Here is a 24,516-nt window from a genome sequence, read left to right as displayed (position 1 = left end):
AGTTAGTGTGGGTTCGAATGGTCACCTTAAAGTGATACTTCACCTAAAATCCTTGAAAGGTGACTATTACTAGTTGGAACTATGTGGAAGGATGTAACATTATTTTTAAGGGAGTGATGATTTGATACTAAAAAGAATTGCTCAAAGTGCAACACCACAACAATATAAAATCATTCAAACAAATAAAAAAACTGAAAAATCCCTCACACTTCCTGCTACATATCAGACATGTATCTCTCATCATAAGCATATACTTACAGCATGCATGAGGGGCTTTCACTGGTCCCCATTAGTCCAGTTAAAATCCCACTCTTATTCACACATAAGAAGCGCAAGCACTTCAATATTGGCATCTTCTCTTAATATAAGATATCCCTTTACAGCTGATGCTCTTTAAGAGACACAATGATTAGTACTTAAGCTACACTGTAAACATTCATTTTTCTTTGAATAAATACTCCTGGAACAGTGTTTCAACACTGCTGCACACATGGACCTATTTCACATTTCCATTCACTTTTGAGAGAATAATAACAAAAAAGTGGCTCTGGCTGTTTCAAGTTTCAGACACATTGGGCTAATTTACAAAACATACCAGTGATATGTACTATGATTTACTGTAATTCTAAAATGTTCCCTGTAAATACACTGTAATCCAGAGACCCAGAGTGTAAAGTATTCATCATATCCCACAGTACTACGTTTTCTTCAGCCGCTGATATTCAAAAAGACAGTTTGAGGCAGTCCATTATTGGACGTAAGTGGTGGTCCCCAACGTCTCCCTGAGCTCTTAGGTTCTAAAAGAAGCACAAAAAGGGAGAAGTTAACAAGAGTTTTGCATAGATTTACATTAGAAAACGCCACCAAAAGCAGATCTTTGCCACAGTTCCCGTATGTGTGCCCACATGTCCTTTATCGACGCCACCAGATGAATTACCTGTTTGGCTTTTTCTGTCCAGCAGATGGAGCCAAAGCAGCTTTTCCTCTTTGCAGGGCATTAGTGGTCACCTGCAGGCCTTTCTTTTGTTGCTGTTCCAACAAAAAAAAATGACAAGTGAGACATTTCACAATCACTACAGCCAAATTAGCTTATTTACTTAGAAACATATAAAAAATATATTCACCACTGATGGCTTGTTGAAAGGACAAGGCGGTAGAGGTCTGTTTGGGGGGTTTGTTAGGGGTTTGTGTACTGCTGAATTCTGTGAGGGGGATGTGGTGTCCAGGGAAGGTAAAGGTGGAGGTCCTGAAGGTGGTGGAGGAGCCTGGTTTCGTCTCCGCTCGGTCAGCGGCGCAATTTTAGTGGGAGGTGGAGTGTAAGCCTGAGGAGAGTATTGTCTCTGAGGATAAGCTGCAGGCTGGATCTGGGGCTGAGGCGTCTGCTCTTTCTGCTCAGCAGCATATGCAGGTATGGGAGGAGGCTTCACTGCTGGACGCACGATGGCATGCCTGGACCGAGTTGGACAAGACGGGCTCGGATGAGGAGAGGATCTCCCCTGTGGAGGAAGCAACCATAACAAGTTCAGCTGTTTATTCAAATATTCAAAAACAATAGAGAATGACAGCACTGTCTGGGTCATCGGGGGCTTCTTTACCAGGTGGTCCTGTTTTTTTAGCAAAAATGCCGGGTTGGCATGACCGCTCACATGACCGTCGGCACACAGAGGCTTGCCATCGACCGGGACTGAACAACTGAGGGTTAAAAGACAAAGAGAAAAGTACTGACTCATCATTCATACATCATAGAGACTAAAGCAAAAGTACTTGCCAGGCAAAATTATGTTTATGTATGTACACACTTCAGAATTACACACGTTGGCACTGGAGGTGGAGCAGAGGCTTTCAGTGGGTGGAGTTTATGTCTGTAGCAGCACCACAGTCCAACAGCAGCCAAAACCACAAAGAGAACCAGGGGGAGGACCAGCAGGACCGGAAGGAGATTGCCTTGTTGGAATATAAAATAGACAAGAGTCAGAAAATTGCATGATTTTAAAGAAATATTTAAACCATGTGAAAAACACAGGTAAGTGTCTCACTGTGGCTGATGACAGGTCCACTGTCTACACTTCCCCCTGACCCCTTCTGGTCACACAGAGGAGGGGCCCAGCCCGCGTCACAGTGGCAGTTATGATTGTTGTTGCACAGCTGGTGAAAGAACATATTACACATCAAAAATACAACGTTTATATTCATTACACTGACATGCAGGTGTAGGAGTGAAAGACATTTCAGGACTATAGAAGTACTTTGTAAGTAGAAAAGAGTCCAAAGTTCAGAAGTGGAAGTGATTGCGTACATTTACTCAATCTCTGTGAGGTACCTGTACTTTACTTGAATATTTCCATATTCTGGTTTCTTTATTCTTCTTCTTCACTGCATGTGCTGCTACATGATGAGCACTCTTACTTTTTGTCCTATACGTACATTTTGCCGATAAAACCTCTATACTTTTACTTAAGTAAGATTTTGAAAACATGCCTTTTACTTGTGCTGAAGAATTGTTACATTGCTCTATTGCTACTTTTAATTAAGTGAAAGATCTAAACACTTCTTGCTCCACGGCCAGCTTTGCCAGCCTTCCATAATAGTGGGCTAGCAGCCAAATCTTCCCCCAACACACCCCAGCAACCTCAAACACATAGAAACTCACCCCGTGTCCATGGCACTTGCCGTTGCACTCATCAGCTCTGAGGAAAGATGCATTGCGGCATTCTCCATTAAAGCAAATCTGTTGAGAGAAGGAGGGAAGAGAGTCTGAGAATCGAGTGCTTCCTATAAGTGGTAGGTCACAAAGATACATAAATGACAACCATTAAATGTGGCTTCCTGACAGGTAAAAGAGATCTACAGCATGGCCTCTAACACAATAATACATTTAGTATGTCTCCATGCATGTATGAGTCTCACCGAGTCATCACCACACTTGGTGCCTGTCATGACCAGGCCTGGGTCCAGAGTGTCGCCCTGAGCCTCCTCATCCCCTTCCCCAGCCTTGTACACGTGTGTTCCCATGCACTGGATCTTCTTGTTGCCCACCCTGACTGTGGTCTCTATACGTACAGCATTGTTCTCAATGGGGTTGGAGACTGAAGTTAAACATTGGATCTTCCCACATTGAGCATCTCTGGTAGAAATAATAAAAATCAATTTGTTGAGATTGATCAGTGACTAGGAAAACCACAAACTTTAACTTGTCATTCTGAGGAAATGTAGCTACTGAGGGAGTAAATGGTCCTCACCGGTCCTTACAGCTCCTGTACTTCCCAAGCAGATCTTTGCCACAGTTCCCGTACATGTCCCCAGCTTCGTTTACCTTCTTAAAACACAGGTCAGGGGCCGGACGGCCATCTGTGGTCGAAAGGAGAGAAAATACACAGACACACATTAATATGGCTGCACATACACACACACACTTACACAAACACACACACAGTAGATGCATGCACAGTGTGTTATGTGACCACCTGATGGAGACCAGATGGCATCCCTCACTGTTCTGTGTGGCTCCTGTGGTACTACAAAGGCTCTCCAGGGAGGCTCTGTCACAACGTGAACATGGACACTGTCCAATAACAATCCCTAATCCTGTGACCCACTGAGGACTCAACTTTAACTCCATCCAGACTCTCTGTGTCACTGTGCACTGGATGTTTTGTATTAAAGATGCAATGTGAGATTGTTTGATGGCTGAAATATTTGTGCAAATACATTAGTGACATTTAAGAGTTAGGCTACACTTAAACTGACTTTCTCGTTATATATTAAAAACATAACTTAATATTTTACCACCTACAGTAAATACAAATAAAAACGTGTCAGTGACACATGCTGTCAGGACTGTAGGTGACAAAATGCATTTTTTAAATAGAAAATTAAGATTGTATTTGGAATGCAAACATAATCCGTATTTTTGTTTAATTTGTAAATATATTTGAGAGACTATAGACGGTATAGCTTTAAGCCAAAAATAGAAAAAACCCTGATTGATATAACTAGGAGTGTTAGACTGCGTTAGTTTTAGCTTGGTGTATCCAATAAACTGGAAACTGAGTGTGTATATACATTTGCAATACTGAATACGCTACATGTAATCAAAATGGGGGATATCCCCCCTTTTGGAACAAAAGATTTGGAGATTATAAGCATCCAGTTGACCCACCTCCTCCCCAGAGAGACCGACACTGCTGCTCCAGGGTCAGACACATGCCAGTGTAACAGTAGGCCTGCCCGCCTGCACATGGCGTACCATCCACTAAATAGAAATTAGCAGGGCAAGACTCTGCCTTCCCATTGCAGTACTCCGCTAGGTCGCACGACCCCGACGGAGCACGACACAGCACACCTGGGCTCTTCAGCTGAGACGGAGAGAGACGCAGAGGAGGAAGAGAAGTTTAGGAAAAATACAGCACAAACGGAGAAAGCAATTAAATTGGACAGGATTTTTGTGTTCGTCTTTGTTTAGGTCACCTTATAATGTCAGTACCTTGCAGTTGTGACAGCAGACGCCATGGGCACACTCAGCTCCAGCTTTCAGAGTGCAGTTGTTGGCATTACAGCAGGGACTGGTACACTCCTAGACAAAGAGTGTAGAGTCATGAGGTCTGGCAGAAAACTCACAGGGAAGATATACACTGCAACATTCAAGAGACACAATGCACTGACCTCTTCTTCCCCACAGTCACATTCCTCTCCGTCCTCCAGGTAACCATTGCCGCAGCGCTGTCCTCCATATATGGATCTGGTGTTTGGCAAGTTGAAGAGACACTTCCCTCCTCCAGAGCTCAGGTAGCTCTTCAGCTCCTTCAGGTTACAACCGTTAAACACACGTGGAAATGGATGCCTGGGCCGTGGTGAGGAAGAAGCACAAATACAGTGTGACTCATACAACTTTTCATGAAGTCATCTTTCAAATCCTCTGTTTTTCTCCTCCCTATTAGGTTAATAACTGATTTGTTTGTACCCAGTGGCAGCAGCCATGATACAACCTCCGTCCTCGGCCCTCGCCTGGCAGCAGCCCGTACTGTCGTGGCTCATGCCGAAGTTGTGGCCCATCTCATGCGCCATGGTGGCAGCTACACCCACAGCGGACTCTGAGTGGTCCTGTTTAAAAGAAGAGTCAAAGGTTACGTAAAGATCAGTCACATATATGTCTCATTGCAGTTTGGAGACTCTGTCATCGCAGAATACATGCTGTGTGTTCCACTACACTAACCTAAAATAATTAAAAAAAGAAAGGAAAAGTTCTTTTTTACAAGTTTCAAGTTGAAAATCTACTGCGAATAACATTATATTACTTTGGCATCATAAATGTTTTTCCCACACGACCATGTTGAGCAATTTGGGGTTCAGTGTTGACAGGAGGAGCTGGGGATCGAACTGCCCATTTTACATTTGACGTAAGTAAAATGTGCTTTTATCGCCACATTCCTGTTTGTTTAGACTCTTGTGCCTCACCGTGTTCACTCCACCAGACTGGTAGTCAGAGCACATGGCTTTGAGAGGTGCCAGCCCGATGGTGGTGCCCTGGAACGCCCTCCCCCTGGAGACACAAAACCCAACCGCTGATTAGTTCCAGCTGGACAACAGCCCGCTGGGATACAACTGGTGACGGCTATTGTCTCACACAATGAAGATAAAATCAATTGGAGAGATCTACCCCAGGGGACAGGAGGCTTAGAGGAGACAGGGGGACACTAGTGTTAGAGTAGGGTGAAGAATGACAAATGGGAAGACTAGTGGGAGAGAGAGAGTGACTGACGTGATGAGCTGAGCGTTGTCGTTGGGGAGTGCGCGGAGCTGTTTGCGTCTCCAGGACAGGAAGGATGCCAGAGTGCTGTGAGGGTTGTCTGAAACGCTGATCATGTCCTGGCTGGTCCACACCTCCAGACCGATTAATGCCACGCGGATGTTCAAAGCCTTGTAGTACTGTGGGCGCACACAGCAACAGTCACAGACACTTGTCACTACTTGTTACTACTAAATATATGTGTGATGAACCTGAGCGTCTGTCTGCAGGTTTTCAGGCTTCACATCAGATTTTACCTTGTCAACCAAATTGGCCGCTTCCAGTAATTTCAGTTTGGTCTTCTCGAGATTACCCCCATGCTTCTCAAACTGCAAATGACACAAACCACATTATACACAGAAATAGACAGTCCCACACCTCAAAAGGGGACTTCTCAGTTTCAGAATGACAAACAGGACGTGAGCTTTACATTTATCTCAACTAGCTCTAAATAGTGATGGGTTTATCACAATGCTGTTTAAGGCAGAAATATACTATTTATACTGCATATAAACATACTGTAGTTCATAACATCCATCCATCAGAGCCAATCCCATGTCTTTGGACTAGGTCATAACAGACTATTAAAAATGATCTCATGATACTTAAATCTGAATACAGAGCTGATTTCATGTTCATTTGATGGTTAGAAAGTGACCAAATGTGACCACATCCACATCTGTGTCCTCACCTCAGCCTTGTCTGCTGCTATCAGCAGCTCCACATACTTCATATTCTGGCTCAGGTCCCTTTTCACCTGTAAATGGAGACAGAACAGTTAAATATGTGGTGACAATATTGTCGTGCTTTATGTAAACTGTGCAAAGGATTTCAGGCATCACTCGTCCTATAAGAACTCACCCTCTCGCTCCGTGGTGACATCATTCCATGGATGAAGTCATTAAGCCCTTCCTCATGCTCCCTGTCACCATGGTGATGCAGGCAACTACCTCCGGGTAGATGGAGACGCTCAGCTCTGAATACAGCGTGCTGCTGTGCGTCCATGGAAGCAGGAAGAGGCTCTATCAGGTAGCTGACACTGGTGTTCAGAGAAATCAGCCCCCTGGGGAAACAAGACACTACTCATGGTTCCATCTAATCATAGCTCGAGGAAATGAGAGGGGAATCAATGGCGCTGCTGTCTGCACACTGTGGTATACTCATTACAAAGGTTGCAAATAAAAAAACAATGTCCTTTTTAACCTTAAATCATCAGATTAAATGTTTGAGGCATGGTTAAAACCATATGGCTGCGTGTCAGATTTTGATTTTTTTTTTTATTTGGCTCTGGTGTGTTTTACGGATGGGTGGAGCAGAGAGACGTGTCTCAGGTGATTTACTGCTGTTTATAAATGAAGATCAGCTGGGACAGACAGAGCGGTACACAATCCTCTGGCTTCTCCACAAAAGCACTCATGAGCGCAGACGTCGATGCACAAACACACGAGCATGCACACAGCAGCAGGTCAAGCAGCTGTAGAAAACATCTGCAGAGGTCAGACGCCCACATGTCAGTGTCCCTCTACACTGTGTTTGCATTTCTCCAGAGAATCTACATCAGTAGGAAGACGTATTAATTCGACCGTCCTCCAGATGCAGAGCCTTGAATCCACAAAAACACACATATGGCTACGATTTCCGTCAGTGCTTGCCAGTCCCTCCTCTGTTTGCCGGTCCTCTCCTCAGCTGCCTCCATACTGAGCTGTACTCAATGAACCAACTCCAGAGCCAATGACCTACTAACCTACTGGACTGCACAAGACACTACACACAACTGTTTCCTGTCACATTATCTACTCGGCCATGGTTTGATCACAGGCTCAATGGTTGTGCAGGCTTTGGTTACAACTTCTTTTCATCTACAAAATCATGCTCACTAACAATGTGAGTATTCTCTGCGAGAGATCTTAACTTAGCCTTAAAATTCACTGGAGGCGGGGATGAGACTGTAGACCAGTTGACCATGAAAATCTCAGTATGCCATTTTTAGGATTCAAAATCCACACATTAGCATTTTAGCTTTTAAAGTGTGATTTTCTGATACTGTCAAAATACATTTCTTAAAAAACGTGGCGTATGAGAGAAACCTGGTAATAGGGGACAGGGCTTATCAGCTTGATTTCTCCTGAAGAAAGGTGATTTCTTGGCCATGCATTAGTGCAACCAGGTCTCTAATCACCTATTGACATGTATGAATGTGGAAAATAGGGAAAGTAGTGATGTTCAGAGCTGTGAAATATCCTCGTCGATTTTGGCAAATGACCAAAATAGAAAAAGGAATACTGAGGAAATTGCTGTGTGTCCATTAATTCTGCTTTGTTGGCCCAAAACGTTTGCACGTCAGCTGGAAAACAAATAAACCGAGGCTGCGTTAATGGCACTAATAGCTGTAATTCATTGAGCGAGCGGTGCAAACACATCTTCACTAAGATCAATCACAAACAAATCATCCCTCCATGACATAATCTGCAGTACTAACTCCCCACTTTTGAGTATTCGACTTTTTACCTCTTGGCTCGGCTTCGTGCAGCTCTTTACTCCTTTGTGGAAGAAACTCTAGGCTACAGAAAAATCCTCTTCCCTGCTCTTACATGTGGGAGGTGTCTTCATGAATAGCCTTTTATTTAAAGAGGGATTAAGTCTTATGGGAGACTTCTTAGAATTCTAAGAAATGTCTTTCACTGTTGGGACCAACTCTATATATTAAAAAAACTTTATGAAAACAGGCTGCAGCCTTACATACCTGAGTCCTAAACATGTGCTAACAGCAACACTTGAACCTTCCATGCCCAGAACCTCCCCGTGGTAGAAACAGTGTCCCTGGAAGACAGAAACAAAGACAGCTCAACATTCAGATCAGTGGTGCAGCAATAAGAGAGACATTCAAAAGGAGGACCTAGTTATGTAAGCAAGAAATGCAGTATTTTATGTCCATACTGTCATTTACTGCCGGTTATCCTCCTGCCATAGGATTTGCATTGATATTCATTTCTCCTCTGTGATCGTTTACAGCAACCCACTGTAGGTAAAGAACATCAAACTGCCTCATAGACTTACAGTGCTGGCAGGAGAGGAAGACTTGCGGGCTCCATCAGGAGTGTACCATATTTCCTGATATCCAGGGGCCAACAGCTGCCTGATGAAAGACAGCACAAACTCAGAGACAGCTTGCAAGAGAATACACACAGTATGTAGTGTCGGACATTCAACCTCCTGAAACAGCAGCGGTATGGTTGAGTAATGGTGAAAAATGTACAGAGTAAAAACTGCAGGAAACAGTGGAGATAGAAGATTCTCTCCGGCAGCTCACAGCTCATAAAACATTCACTCGGACAGAGACACTCTACAAAACCAGACTGCTTTAAAGATTTAGACAAAGATCCTCTCAGAGATAAAAGAAAATGCAAAGAAATAATGTGGAAAAGTGTTGTGACTGAAATAAAGTCAATATCCCGAATGACCTTTTTTACTTTGTGAGAGGAGAGTATATCTGAAGTAGGAGATGGTAACCTCCCTATGTGGAGAGTTTAAGTTTGTTGGTATGTCCAGACTGCATTTGTTTGACAAGGCTTTTATCTACCAAAGTAGATAATGTCTTTTTTACCATTACTGGAATTTCTCCATTAGTATACAATACAGACTGCACAGAGGAGGCCGATAAATCAGGGAAACATGCACATATCGAGAGAAACATTAATTTCATTGTTGTAAAACATTACATTCCTCTTACTCTCCATCTGTGTGTCTGTCTGTGAGCCTGTGTGTGTGTGTGTGTGTGTGTGTAATTGAGTGAGTGTCTACAGACTTGGGCTGTTTCTGTCAAACTTCTGTCAACCTACCGGCCCAATATTTACATCCCGTACAGATGCTTGTTTTCCTGTCTTTCTCCTTCCAACTCTGTCTCAATCCATTCTTCCTGTTTTCATTCATAAGCCCTGTCGGCCTCACAGCTGGTTTTCTTCTGCTCTGCCTCTCTGAATCTCTTCTCATCTCTCCTCCCACAGACTAACTCAGATCCATCAAAAATTGGCCCGCAACTGTGGTGAGATCACTGCAGAGAAACCTACATGTATCCACTGATGCTGGTTGTATTTAGTCTCAAAGTCTCAAATAAACACTCCTGCTAAGATTTTATTATTTATCATATCTTCATGTATTTTCCATCTTAGCCAGCTTGTGGCTTTACCTCAGGGTGATAGATATGTATCTAAAAATTTAATTAACTGGTATTCCTTTTTCATCTTTGCTGAATAAATGAGTGTAAATCAGTGGGGTGAAGTTAAATAAATAGTTCAACATTTTGGGAAATGCATTTAGTTGCTTTCATTCTGAGAGTTAGATGAGAAGATGGATACCACTCTCATATCTGTACAGCTAGCCAGCCTCTGTCAAAAGGCAAAAAATGTGACTACCAGCACCTATAAATTTCACTAATCAACACGTTAAATCTCTTTTGTTTTTCCATACAAAGCTGCAATATACAAACCAACAAGTTGTGGGGGTTACAGGGGTTGTGTGTAATTTTTTAGCTGGTATTAAACAAATTACACATACCAGTCTCAGCTGGTTGCCTGGCAGTCTGACAGTGACAACTCGATCCTATGAAGTCACTGCACACGGCCAAAAAATAGTCCTTCATGTCATTTGTACACTTCTGTTTTTGTACAGATTACAGTAAGCAAGTGAGATATGAGGTGTTAATTAATGTGGTTTAGAGGTGATGGTACGCAGAATTTATTACTGCGGAACAGAGCCAGGCTAACTCTTTCCCATTGTTTTCAGTCTTTATGCTAAGCTAAGCTAACCGGCTAGCGCGAATTAGCGCATTTCCTAAAATGACAGACTATTCCTTTCTTGGATGATGAAGACAAATGAAGGGAAGAGGGGGATTTTTCTTTTCTCTCCCGTCAGATGCCCCGAAGGAGACAAGCCTCTTGAAACAATGCCAGCCTGTTGATGCAATCAGCCACAAAGCAAGTCAAAGACAGAAAACGGCTGCTTCATCCTTTAACACATTACCACTCTGGGATGGGGGGGGGGGGGGGGGGGGGGGGGGGGGGGTATGACAGGGACTCTGTATGCACACACACGCAGTCTAAGAGAAGACTTAAAAATGATCACTCAGTGGTAATATATCTGGCTGATGTCACCCTTCAGGGTAACTGCCACTTTGTTGTGATTTGACCTTATAGCCTCATTTCTATATGGCCTTCCTCTAGTTTTTCTGCTTCTCTAACTACCCAAACATTCCCATCACGCCTCTCGTCTGTGAAACCCTCTCTGTCACTCTAACAGGCAGAATTAATGGCGGAGTGGCTGATGATTGACTCAGCTTTACCCTGCTGCTGTCCCACAGTCGTTATACAGGAAGGACGATCACTTCTCCCACACATAGACGCATAATGACTCTTTCTCTCCTCCATTCTCCCTTATTCTCACATGCCAGTCAGCAGCTGTATACACTAGTAGACTGACGGCAATACAATCTGCCGCCATGTGACACATTATAGACTCAACATGCCATTAACAAAGACACTGCTTTCTGAAAGCATAATGCCATCTTAGTTGTAGTGTTTTCCACATCACTAAAAATGAGAAGTCCAAAGCTAGCAATGTATTTGTCACATTCAGACATGGCTACTGTTTGTTGTTCTAGCGAAGGTTAAATACAGTCAATGCCTTATCTGTAGGTAGGTAGGTAGGTACTGAAATGCCACAGCCTCTGTAGTTGTACCAGCTGCTGATTTGTTGAAAGCGTAAAGAACTAAATCGATTAAGATTTAACAATGTTAAACAATGTATCCGGCATGAAGAAGCAACTGCAAGAACCACCCAAAATATCTTGCAGTTGTGGTCAAACTGTTTAGTTTCAATTTGCCTCATCGGTGTAAAGAAAAGAAAACAGTTCAGGTAAATGGATCATTAACTGTGTGATAAAAACTATGAGGACAACTGCAATGCATATGCAGTTAAACATAATGCCACTGGTTAATCTCTGCAAACAGTTTTTATGCATTTTTTAAACAACAGTCTATGCTTCTGCAAAGTAAAGGCAACCACCAGCAGAAAGAACCATAACAGTTTAGGATTGGACCATATACATGATTGGGTTTGGAAAAATTACAGGATAAAAAAGAAATTAAAAAGTGAAAAGTGATAATTTACACAGCTGTCTATGACTTGCAAAATACATTGAAATCTGTTTTAACTGCTCCAGCAACAGGTGACGTGTACGTACTTCTGGTGATTTTGTTGCCAAGCCTAAAAGGAATAGTTTGACGTTTTGGGAAATTCACACATTTGCTTTCTTGCTGAGAGTTGGATGAGAGGATTGATACCACTCAAGCTACAGCAAGCAGCCAGTTATCTTATCTTAAAACCACAAATTGTTGTTTTTACACTTTGGTACTTGTATGGATTAAACAAACAAGATATACATGTTAATAAATATGTGTTAATCAGCTTTAGAGGTGCTGGTAGGAGGATTATGTTACCTTTGGACAGAGCTAGCTGTTTCTCCCTGTTTCCAGTCTTTATGCTAAGCTAAGCTAACCAACCGCTGGCTGTAGCTTCATATTTACCATACAGATGTAAAAGTGGAATCAATTTTCTCATCTAACTCTCGACAAGAAAGCGAATCATCGAACTATTCCTTTAAATCAACCAGTCTAAACCACAACCATGCTTGGAATATCCCAAACCCTTGAGTTCTGGTAAAAGCTGTGAGAGCTTTCAAATAAAGACTGCAGAACCCTCTGTGTGATGGCAGGAGCGCCGCACAGAGTTTGGACGTCGTCCAGTGTCCAGACAGATGCTGTGATTGAGGAGCGCAGTACTTGCCGAATCAGGACTGTCTTGCAGTGAGGCTGAGACAAAGGCTTGGTTCACCCTCATGAGGGGAGGGACGGGGTGGGGGAGTAATGCTAATGTACTTGGTAGATAGTGAAGTGGGGAGAGAGGAGAAGGGGACGTGGGGTAATGCATTAGGGTCAGTGGGTCGCATTCTCTCATAGTATCAGATGACATCACCGCAAACGGGTGGAGGGAGGGAGGAGGCTGACGCAAAGTCAAAGTACCACTCAGCAACGGATGATGAAGAGGCTTTTATTGCACAGGGAGGCCAATGTTCTGTTGTGTGAAGCCCTGTGTGTGCACGAGTGTTTCCCCAACACACAGGCTAACACAGAGGCCCAGACTAAGACATCTAAGCAGACAGGACCGCGCCACTGTGAGACTAAACATAGGAACAAGGGCAAGCGAATTGCATCCCTGCTCTCTGCTCCCTAGACCTGTGATCCATCAGGTCTGCGCTTTTAGTTCTTGTTTGTGTTCTTTTGGGCTGCTGTGTGTGTACAAGTGTGTCTGTGTGTCGCCTGTCTGCGTGTGGCCGCGGTCTCCCAAAGCCTGACCGCAGAGAGCGCGTGGGAGATGTATATTTGTACTAGAGCCCTGGGGAATATCAGACGAGGTGAGGGGAGGAAAGAAATGAGAAAGAATGGGGTGCTCGTTTTTAAGAGTGGACAGTGGAAGACATATGAGGTGAGGAGAAGGAGAGGAGGAACAATGATGTGGACATTTCCCAAGGGAGTGCTTAATTCAGGTTCATGCACTTAAGGGTGTGCAGGAAGGGCATTAAAGAGGGGAACAGAGAAAGTCATGCAGAGGAGGAAGCAAGAATATCCACACGATTGGTATCTGAACCAGACACACATAACTCACACTTACACCGACCCCAACTGTCTCTACTTTCCTCTCTCCATGACTTTTCTCACCTCAACCCATCTCCTCCAGTCCATCGCTCATTTCGTACACTGTTTCCACCCCACTCTCACTGTTTTTTTACTTCCCTTTTCCTGCACTCTGAGTCAGCACACTAGCCCCTGCCTTGCTCTTAACCAAATCAACCCTCTACGGGCGCACCAGGGCCTTTCATTAAGATAAAAGCTCAGGCACACACACACACACACACACACACACACACACACACACACACACACACACACACACACACACACACACACACACACACACACACACACACACACACACACACACACACACACACACAGATTGCACGTACAAACCAAAAAAAGGCCCATACGCACACACAGACACACACACACACACGCGTACATTGACAAGCATGACTGGGGAGGATGTAAATGGATTGACTCTGGACCCCAGCCACTGGGAGTACTGATGCCTGCATAAATTCACAGCTATGTCTTTCTCCAGGCTTTGTTTAATAAGAGATACATTAACTGAAGAGCAGATGAGGTGGGCTGGAATTAAAAGGGAGAGAGCGATAAAATTTAAAAAAAAAAGGAGATATAAAATGCTGCAGGAGGATAAACAGAAAGACAAGACCATCTCACAGCTAGTTCTGGGTTCTCCCTTATCTGCTGACTGTGAGTAACAGTTGCAGGGGCAATGAGGACAAGAGGGAGTGGCCAGGATACAAAGATGGACACTGGCAGCATTTTCTCTGGCTTCTCTCCCAAATCAGACATTGATCTTCACTGACACAAACTGCTTCTTCTTCCAGCCAGATCTGTCTCCACATTAGGCCACCAGAGGACAAATCAAAACACAGTAAGCCAGTATGCGATTTGCTGTTTAGGCTTGGAGAGAGGGGGAACCATGACAAAGAGGGCGAGGTGAAGTGGTTAACCTCAGACTAAATAACTCGCCGGCAAACTCTTTCTTGGAAAGTTGTAAAACATTTTTTGTAAAGGACAGTATGAGGATTATTGGGGTGGGGCAAAGGGCTGAACCTCATCGTTCAAGGTTTAAAAAAGCAAGACCCTCCAAAGCGTTTCTAAAATGTTTAATGGATCCCTCCATCGACTTAGAAAAACACAATATCTCAAAATGCTCTATTAGTACAACTTGTTTAATCCTAAAAATTTAAGGTGCATAAAAAATGTAAAGTGTTGTCCCATTGAAAACTTGCATGTCATGCCCTCTCTCTCCCTTCCCCGCCCTTCCAGTCTCTCTTTGGCTGTAACTATCTAATAAAGAAAAAACAAAACTTATACATGTATAAGTATGTCAGTGGAACAGTACTTTTTTTTATTACCACAGTTATAGTCACTGGCAGTGACTGAATGAACCCTGCGCAGGTGACAGCAAAGGGAAGGCTGAAATGAAATAGAAATCAAAGACCTGCTGCTGACCTGAAAAAACACATAACCATCCCCCTTTTTTGACCTCCTCTCCCCCCCGAATAGATTTTGTCCCTAAGTGAATTGTGGTATACAAGCGTACAAGTACTAAAGACTGAAGTGAATGAAACAGAAAAGAGTATTTACATGTTTTTTTCCAGATCAATAAAGCTCTCAGACACATTATATTAAAGGATCAATACTGTTTCTTTCTATGAAACTATGCGTTTTTACTTTTATGTTTCTCAATTCCACTATGTACAGTGTCATGAGATAACTTTTGTTGTGATTTGGCGCTATATAAAAAAATGAAGTGAATTGAAATTCCTTTTGTATGCTTTATCATTAAAATGACAATTGTTATTATGTATTGTTATTGCTTTAATTTGTGCAATTCCTCACCTCACCCTTTTTGTAACTGTAGCAGAAGTGATTGGCACAAGTGAAGAAATGTTCACACCTTTCCTGTTCCCGGAAACAGTTGAGAAGTTGCACAAAAATGGTTTCAAAATATATTTTTCATACTTGTGAGGAAAAGGAATTTGAATTTTTGAATTGTATTTCCTCTTTTTTAGAACAATGTGCAATTATATATCTGCTAACACCATCTCTATGTCATGTTGAGGGACCTGAAAAACCGATATAACTTCATCAAATCTATCTCAAACCGACTCTCTGTCCTTCTGTAAACCACACAGACGCAGACAAACTCTGTGTGTGATTGATGAAAATTCCTTGCCCAGGAGGAAATGTAACAGTGTGACCACCTGCTGGGGAGGGAGAGCAGGGGGGGTGGGGGGCAAACCCCTCAGGGGACGGTCAGTCAGACACAGCGGAGTCATGGTTTGTTAATGTGAATGCCTGCGAGTGAATGAACGACAGAGAGAGAGCATGCATCTGATGGTAAAAATGGACTTCATTTCTGGTGTTCATAAAAGCTTCCCATTCCACTCGTGTGCTGGCTCAAATCCAGAAGTGATAAACCAAAGCTCTGTTGTCACCACCGACATCTCCACAGCTCCAGCCCTCCCCTGCAGTCCCACCCGGCCATCGCACTGTCCATTAAACGAGCGAGATACTCTGCTCCCTTCCTATCACCGTCCCATTGTTACTGGACAGGAACCGCTCCATCAGATTACAGGATGTTAGGTGCAGAGGCTCAGTCTTACTTCCTGTTTGCCCAAGGCACACAGATCGGGTGTCAACCCCTCTGTCGTCCAAAAACCATCACCCTCCTTTCCCCCCTTCATCCCCCCCTCTGCACCCACAGGGCCACTGACCTTATAAATGTATCTATGTGACAGCTAACATCTGGTCAAATAAACGGGCCAGCCAGGGTGCCTTGTGGACGTCTAAGGATACGCAGGACATTGTTCAACCCTAATACGCTCTGACTTGATTTAATCAGATTGGACTAATTTCATACAGGTAACTATTTGAGTTATTTTGTTCCTATGAAGCATTGCTGCTCTAAACTAATCAAAGGTTGCCAGACATGTAGCTTCTCCAGCCCTATGCATGAAACACTGCAGTGTAATGCACCTTTATTCTACTTGAGTCACTCACTCGTTTTTCTGCAGGTGTAGTCTGAGCTCCTGGCCCTCAGCTGAGACCAGAACCTGTGCCTCTGCAGGATGCTGGAAGGAATTAAAAAACACACGTTGCTCATCAGGTAGAAGGAGTTTTCTAAACAAGAGCTGACTCATATCAAGATGTAAATGGGTGTCAGTGTGTTGTTTAATCCGTTTGTTAGCCAAACGGACAGAGAGGGAGACAGGCGACTCACCTCTTTGTTGGCAGACCTGCTGTGTCTGTGAGGATGCAGCCAGATGGGATAAGTAACCTCATAACTCTGTATGTGCTCGAGGATGCTCCTCAGTGATCCCCGTTCATTTCCTCCTAATGAAAAACAGAAAAAAAGAATCAGAAACAGGTTTACTGCCAACTGGGTTTTCATATACAAGGAATTTGCCTTGTTCTGGTTATTATTTTGGTGCATAATGGTGTCAAAAAAAACATGGAGAGCACTTTAGTGACCTATTGAAATGTATTTCAATTTTCTTTAATTTGTGCATCACTTTCAACAAATAAAAACACAATAGATACTGATATTGACATTCTGCATGCCCAACACACACGTGGGTTTGCATTTTAAAGACGACAATACATTCCAATGCAATGCAATGCCAATGCCAGTTTTTCTAAAGACATGTCAGAACCCAATTTCAGTCATCGCTGGGAGAAACAATCCGACTCACCGTTGTAAACACCGCCTTCACACACAGCAGCCTCAACACAGTGCAGGAGAACTACCAGGCACAGACACATGGAGGACAGCACGGCGTCGAGAGGAGGAAGAGGAGGACGCGCTCCTGGACGCATTCTAACAACAATCGGCTCCCAATTAATTTGCTAAACTGAGACATAAACGTGCGGTGAACTCGCCTCGGTGTCTCACACCCGATGGAGAGGACGCCGCCGGTGTGACATCGCGATAAGCTGCCGTCTGAATGAGATGCTTGCAGACCGCGGGGCGCACATCTCTCCTTCATTCTCAACCCCTCCCCTTCATCGCGCACACACACACACACACACACACACACACACACGGAGAGCGACACTGAGCTGTCGAGGTGAGGCAAGACAAGTCAGGATATGATGATGATGATGATGATGATGTAAGGTGTAAGATGTGTTTAGCAACAAGACACTGAAATCAGCCTGATATCAGAAATGCAAAGATGCGCATGAGCATTTTCAGAGCATTAGCTTTAGACACTGTAAAAGGAAAAATGTCCAAACAAGTATCCATGTATAGTCTACAATTGTTATTCTTATATATGATATAATAATGACCCAAATCATAACAGAGATAATAGAGGTAAGCAATTTAATATTGTACTTCTATGAAGTTGGTGGAATTACAAGAGATGCCTACATCTTACTCACTGTGACATCATCAGGGTTATCTTCTCAGACAGTAGTACTCCTCGATTATGATTTATATGTGTAAAATTGATGGGAGTGGAGCTTTAAATCGACTGTTACATAATGCTGCCTTGACACAATGTCGGCAGAATGAGTAAAACAGGAAAACTTTCCGTTATTCCGACATGGGAGTGTTCATGCATTAATACAAGATGGTTATCTCAACTGCTAGCCTTGTAGTCACACCATTTAAACTACTATGAGACTACCATGGTCAACTACTATGGCTCTGTTAAGTATTTGGAACGGTTTCTTCACAAGTGAAAACTTGTTGAAAAAGATACTGTGTATAGCTCCTTTTAAATTAGCTGAATCAACTGTGTCAGTGTACTATGGGTTTTATTTAGCGGCCAGTGATGGTGGCTTTGCAGCGTTGTTGGCACCAGTTGACATTTTTCAACTTTTCAACAAGTGGGAGATGTTGTCGCTGTCAAAAATGTATGCTATCTCAGAGGCTTATGTGAACATTTCTTCCCACTCTGTTGCTTGTAATTGCAGTCTGAACAATATGATGTGAACGCAGTTTAGGTCTGATTAAGTACGTTATTGAGGTTGTGTCGACTATATCCTCAGCTCTTTCCAACCAGTGACCCAACAGGCTTAAGTTTAGGCCCTGCATGTAAACACATGCTGTCTTTAAATAACTGCACCACTTGCCTCAACTCGCTCGGGTTATTATACAATAAGGCCATATGTCCAGTCACTGTATGTGTCAAGTTTGGCAATGGTCCAAGTAAAGTGATCTAATTCATAGTATTCATAGTGTTTTTGTACGTCTTATTTAATTCATGTGCAGTGTGTAATTGTTCATCATCTCATTATAGAGGCTTCCGCAAAATAATTTGATCCCAAGTGTGAATAGAAGTGTTGAATCCTGGTTACATAAAGTACAGTACAGAGGCTACATGCTTTAAACAAGGTCACGAAACCAAAAATACAGCTCTAATACTGGACAGTAACTGAGCCTACTACAGTAACAAAATACAGTAGGCTTCTACCACTTCAAGCTTCCAGCAGCCATTCATACTGAGCCGGTCATTTATAAGTGTGATGATAAATATCCCACAGAGCACATGTCAGGAGGATAGAGTGTGCGCAGGGTGTGTGAGGTATTCTTAGCCCTGATGACAGTGCAGGCCGCCGAATCCATTCACATCTCTAAATGGTGTCCTGGCTGCAAGACAAGGCCACACGCTCATGCCAAGGTATTGGTTTCTGCTTTACTCTGCTTAATCCTACCTCAGATACGCTCTTTATTACTGCAAACTGTACGCGATATCAAACACTTTGCAGATAGGCTTCCCTGATTTGTTCAAATCTAAGCATTAGGAACTCTGCTCCCTGGGAAAAAAAAGGATAGTTGAGATTCAAAACGCCCACACACACTCACATAAAAACCCCACAGCAAAAAAAGCAGTGGGCCAAGAGTAATCATGTTCAACGTGCTGAAAGATCAGGTGATGGTAGTGTTCTAAATGCCATTCATGATATCAAATGAGGGTATATTTTTAGTGAAGCAACCTAGGAAGAGGAGTGGGCAGATGTCTGTCCCCAACACTCGCTGCTAAAAGATAATGACATCATCTGCTTCCCTTTGAACATGACAAACATCATCACGCAATTCAACCAGACTTATCTTCTTACTTTTTACAGGAATGTTATGATAGAAGTTTAATACATGAAAGTAAGAATGTGTTCCGGCTGTGAGAGAGTCATCGTACAAAGTCAATCATCAAAGGCTTTCGGTCTCAGAAAACGCTCTTTCGAGGGATTCAAGTGTGCTGAGCTTCACGGCAAGTTGTTTGACACTCAGTCATTCATGAACATCAGCCAATATCAAGCTGTTCTATCATCTGTCCACCTCCTACTACTACCGTCCTGGCTCGACTCAGTTCGGGATTTTCCTCCTACAGCAGCGCAGGAGCTGTCAGCAGTCGTCGCCCTCCAGGATGTCTGGGTGCTCCTCCCAGAACTGGTCTCCTATAATGTCACAGTGGTAGGCCTGCACCTTCCTCCTGCTGCGGGTCACAGGCACCACCTTCTCCTCTTCATTTGGTAGCTTCGTGCGTTTAGTGACAGTTTCTTCTCGCTACGAAGAGTGAGGAATATGATTAGTGTCATTTAAGGTACCTTAAAGGAATAGTTCAACATTTTGGGAGATACCATTCTCGTGTCTGTCTGTCTGTCTTATGTCATGTCTGTAAACTCTGCTGGATGCCTGGCAACCTACAGACTCTAGGAAGTCACTGCACTTGGCTAAGAAATATTCCAACAATAACATCCCAGTAAAACCACAACTTTTTTACATTTTGGTTTTCGTATGGACTAAACAACAAAAACAACATGAAGCAACATGTTAATTAGTGAACTTTAGAGGGGAAGTGAACTTCATCTTTGTTTTGGGCAGTTTTTTATTTTCCAAAGAAATGTTTTTATAGTGATAAAAGGAACTAGGAAGCACAAAGGTTTGATGGGCTGTGAATGACTCATGTTGCCCAAACATCCAGCCAGAATGAACGTTTCCTCAGGTGGGTATTTTCTCCTAGCTTCAAGTCTTTATGCTAAACTAAGCTAACAGTCTGCTAGATGTAGCTTCATATTTAACAGGCAAATATGAGAGTAGTATCAAAACAAAACAAAAAGGACAAATTAGCCTATTTCCAAAAATGTCACACACACTATTTAATAAATAGCTACTGGTGACACATCTTGCATTTCTGATGAATGTATTTTTCTTATTCTTGTGAATAAGTCATGTGGAGGTAATGTATATGCAGCACTGTTGCAATGGAGTCCCGTATAATTCACAATAATGTTGCCCACTTTTTGCAGCATGCAATATTTTTCTAAACTTGCCAGGCAGCATTTTAATCTATTATCCTTTCATTTCACTGTGGTGTGACGATCTACAAAAACATAGAAGGTGGTTGAGATATGTATTCCTACATAGTGAACATTTGTCAGAGCAGTGCTTTTCAGCAGCTGAATATCAACTCTCAGAGGTTGGAGTTCTGAAAGTGGTACCTGCAAACCTGTGGACCACATCACAATGAGCCAACTTTGACCAAAAAGTAGACAACTAAAGTTTTAGGGGCAGAAAAAACAAAGTTGCAGACAAACATGCACAGAGGACATTTCAACTTCCCAAAACATCAACAGGAAATGTCTTTGCTTTGGTGTTTTGGTGTCAAACTTCAACCAAGTGCACACGCAGTTTCTAGACTCAACATTTTGCTGATATTTGTCAAGCATGAAAGGAGAAACCCATCCAGAGCACAGAAGACATGTCAGATAGCACTGACTAAAGTAGATGAGACAGGATGGATGTGGGTGTACTGACGTATTTAAAACCCTTCATCACACATTGAAAAGACAAGAACATCTAACAGAGAAGGAGTTATCCAAGTTAATTTCTCTGTATCAACTGTGCAGACTCACCTTCTCCCAGATGAGAGCAGTGCCTTTCTTATGGAGGGCAGATTCATTGTTGTAGTTGATGTCAAACTCAGAGAAGAGGATCTCATTTTTGTCTGCAGCTAATGTCCCCTGGAAGGAGACAGAACACATGCATGTAAATATTACAAATTTGGGTGCCTACAAAAATCAGCTCTTAGGAGATGCCTCACTGGGTGTACAGAATATAACTTCCTAAAAGTCAGCTCATTGTCCAGACCACCAACAAAACCATTAAAATGACTACACCACCCACTGGGTCGACTATTGTCTTGTTGTTTGAATTAGGAAATCCACAAATGCTTTTATCTTTGATTTGGGCAGTTTTTTATTTTCCACTGTCAAGAAATGTTTTTATAGTGATAAAAGGAACTAGGGAGCACAAAGGTTTGATGGGCTGTGAATGACTCATGTTGCCCAAACATCCAGCCAGAATGAACGTTTCCACAACTCGTCAGCTGTCATCACATCATCAGTGTTTCCCTCACAGCCCACTGGAGAATGAAGTGACTTCCAGAGAACAGTTGTATCAGAAAGCGGCAGCTGCCACAAATAGAGACAGACCTGATGTTCCAGAGAAAGATGTTACCCCTTCTGTTCAATTAGTTGCTATTATTTCCCTGTGCATCTTTGCAGTTATGTAGTAGGTATTACATTTTGATCATCACATCCAAAACCTCAGAGGGAACAATAAACTAATTTGTGGTGTTCATTTCCAATAAGAATAAAGCCGAAGTAAATAATGTGGTGACTATGTGAATACACACAAAAGACGGGCTAATGAAATGCACTCGCAACTATACGTGCAACTGTGTCCAGGACCATGTCCTATTGGTAACAAAACAAATCAAAGTTTACAGAAGTACTTTCAACCACAAACACAAAATAATTCATCCAGAGGCAATCTGACATACGCATTTAAGTTGCAACGTGGATAAGAAAGCTGTGATTAACTATAATTTTCATTATCAATTAATCTACGGATTATATTTTCCATGAATCGACTCATTGCTTAGTCTCACAAAATGTCATGTCTTCAAATTCAACACACAAAAAAAGATTACATTTATTATGATATTAAATGGATAAAAGCTTGCAAATATTTTGAAATGTTTGTTCTATTAATTTAATTCTTAAATGATAAAGTGAATGTTAATATTGTTATTGATTAATTTCCTGTCAATTGACTGACTGACTGACTAATCTACTATTTCATTCACCAGGAATCAGTATCAGAAAACTGCCCATCACAAGGCAATGGAAATAAAAACACACAGTACACAGAGTGATAGCTGTGCACCGTTGGAAAAGTTGTATCTCATCTGTAGCAAGACTGAAAGTTTTAATAAGACATGACAATCTTCCATCCTGTACGAGGAGAATCGCTCCGTAAATCAGGCCGATTGCACAAACCTGTCAATTAGTAAAGATGTATTTGGTTATAGATGCTTTTGAGAGATAGGTGACGTGACGGTGGCGTCTCTGGATCTCTTCTGAGGTGATCATGAGTAGACAGAGTTATGTTATGTCAGTAAATATATCCATATGTTATAACCTCTAAATATGCAGCTGTTATTAATTGTTTATCATCTTTTGAAGATCTTCTCTGGATCTGATTCTGTAATTTATAGAAATTTAAAAGGAATAACGATAAAAAATAGTGGTATTCCCCTTTGATATTGTTATATCACACAGTACAGACAAACACATTTCAGTTAGCTTCAGATTGTGTTTCATGCTCACCTTTAAGCGATCCTCTGCCTGGGTCGTGGTGAGTCCTCCCTTCTGTACTAACGTCCAAAACACTGTGTTGTACAAATTATTAATGTGACCTGAAAGACACAAAAATACATGTACAGTCTGACATCTTTAACATTTGTCAGTTTAATGAACAAATTCATCAAGAAGTCCAATGTGTGATTTGTTGAACAGTTAGAGCACAGTATGAACTTACAGTCTGCTTGCCTCCAGCTGAGGTAGTCTCTGAGGTTGCGGTTGCTAGGATACAGGACCACACGTCCATCAAAGCCAGGGGGGTACAAGAGGGGCTGTTCCCCAAAAAACTCCTTCCAGTAAAACACATATGAGGAGGAGAACTGGGAGGCCACATGGGTCATGAGCTTACTGTCAGACGAGGGAGAGGGAGAAATTAAGTCAGACAAAATGCCACAACATGTGAAAAGTGTGTGTGAGAATGAAACAGTTGGCAAAACCTAAGTACCTGGCTCTCCTCTTAAACAAGGTGGAGGTCCTCTTGAAAACAAAGCTGAACTCATCACTTTGACCATAAGCGATGACGATATCCTCCAGTTCTCCCATGACTGAGCGTGCACTCTGGGTCATCAGGCCCAAGGCCCTGTTGTCATTGGGCTTTGTAAACTTGTGCTGCTCTGCAAACCTGAAACAAAATGTGTGAAAACAACAGCATGGTTTCTAATGGTGTATCAATGGTGTATCAACCTGATGTGCAACATCACTCATGTCTTCAGAGAGATGGCAGATGTGCAGCTGGGAAAGGACACTCACTTGTGGAAGTTACGCCCATCCAGTCTCACAACAATGTAGCAGTTTCGTAGACAAGTGTCATCTGTTTCAAAGTTGCGGACATACTCAAACTTGCTCTTGGCCATGTTGCTGGAACTGTTAAAAAGACGGGCCAAGGGTTTGACGACACAAGACCTGACACGTCCCCCAAATGTGCAGGCCTTTCCAATCAGCATGAGGGTACTCCTGAAGAGAAGCTAACACATTCCCAGGATGAATGGAGTGGTAATATTTTCAGGCAAAACACAATCACTACTACTTTACAACTCATGACGGGGCTCATAAAGGAATAATTAGTGTTACATGTTAATCCGCCCTAATATAACATGAGCTATTACTTACACTTGGATGTCATGTGAGGTGTTTGTCCTCTGCACCTACAGTAACCAGAAAGTAAACTACGTCTTGGAAGTCCGTTTCTGCGCTAATATCTAGCCATTTCGTTAGTTACACTAACATCGATATTTTTAGTAGGGTTATTAAGGTATGAAAGCTATGGTATCGATCGATATCTACATTAATTCTTATGCAGCTTTTATGTCACAACACGTTGGTTTGTGTACAGTCCGTCAACGAATTCTG

The 24,516-nt window shown here is 42.6% G+C and overlaps 2 protein-coding genes across 3 annotated transcripts; both read right to left on the bottom strand.

The window, feature by feature from the left end:
* Positions 1–933: 933 nt before the first annotated feature.
* Positions 934–17,331, bottom strand: adam19b (ADAM metallopeptidase domain 19b). The gene is made up of 22 exons (XM_070913104.1): positions 17,208–17,331; positions 16,736–16,848; positions 16,516–16,586; positions 8,843–8,921; positions 8,529–8,605; positions 6,647–6,848; positions 6,477–6,542; positions 6,043–6,114; positions 5,759–5,925; positions 5,455–5,539; positions 4,961–5,100; positions 4,663–4,840; positions 4,484–4,573; positions 4,160–4,355; positions 3,240–3,348; positions 2,908–3,124; positions 2,651–2,728; positions 2,037–2,145; positions 1,815–1,944; positions 1,596–1,692; positions 1,121–1,496; positions 934–1,031 (listed from the first exon to the last, which is right to left on the bottom strand). The coding sequence occupies exons 1-22, from the start codon at positions 17,329–17,331 to the stop codon at positions 934–936; spliced, it is 2,874 nt and encodes a 957-aa protein (XP_070769205.1).
* A 2,262-nt stretch (positions 17,332–19,593) lies between these two features.
* On the bottom strand, positions 19,594–24,110 carry thg1l (tRNA-histidine guanylyltransferase 1-like). 2 transcript variants are annotated; one of them, XM_070913518.1, is made up of 6 exons: positions 23,917–24,110; positions 23,612–23,788; positions 23,345–23,514; positions 23,134–23,222; positions 21,376–21,483; positions 19,594–20,026 (listed from the first exon to the last, which is right to left on the bottom strand). In XM_070913518.1, exons 1-6 carry the CDS (start codon positions 24,108–24,110, stop codon positions 19,865–19,867), a joined length of 900 nt encoding a protein of 299 aa, XP_070769619.1. In that variant the 3' UTR covers positions 19,594–19,864. The 2 variants fall into 2 exon arrangements, with proteins under 2 accessions (XP_070769619.1, XP_070769620.1); XM_070913519.1 differs by having other exon boundaries at positions 19,594–20,022; positions 21,372–21,483; positions 23,917–24,020.
* Positions 24,111–24,516: the final 406 nt, after the last annotated feature.

The sequence above is a fragment of the Enoplosus armatus genome, chromosome 10 (assembly GCF_043641665.1).
Source record: "Enoplosus armatus isolate fEnoArm2 chromosome 10, fEnoArm2.hap1, whole genome shotgun sequence".
Taxonomy (NCBI): domain Eukaryota; kingdom Metazoa; phylum Chordata; class Actinopteri; order Centrarchiformes; family Enoplosidae; genus Enoplosus; species Enoplosus armatus.
Note: the sequence above shows the minus strand (reverse complement) of the source record. Positions and strands in the feature narration are given on the sequence as shown.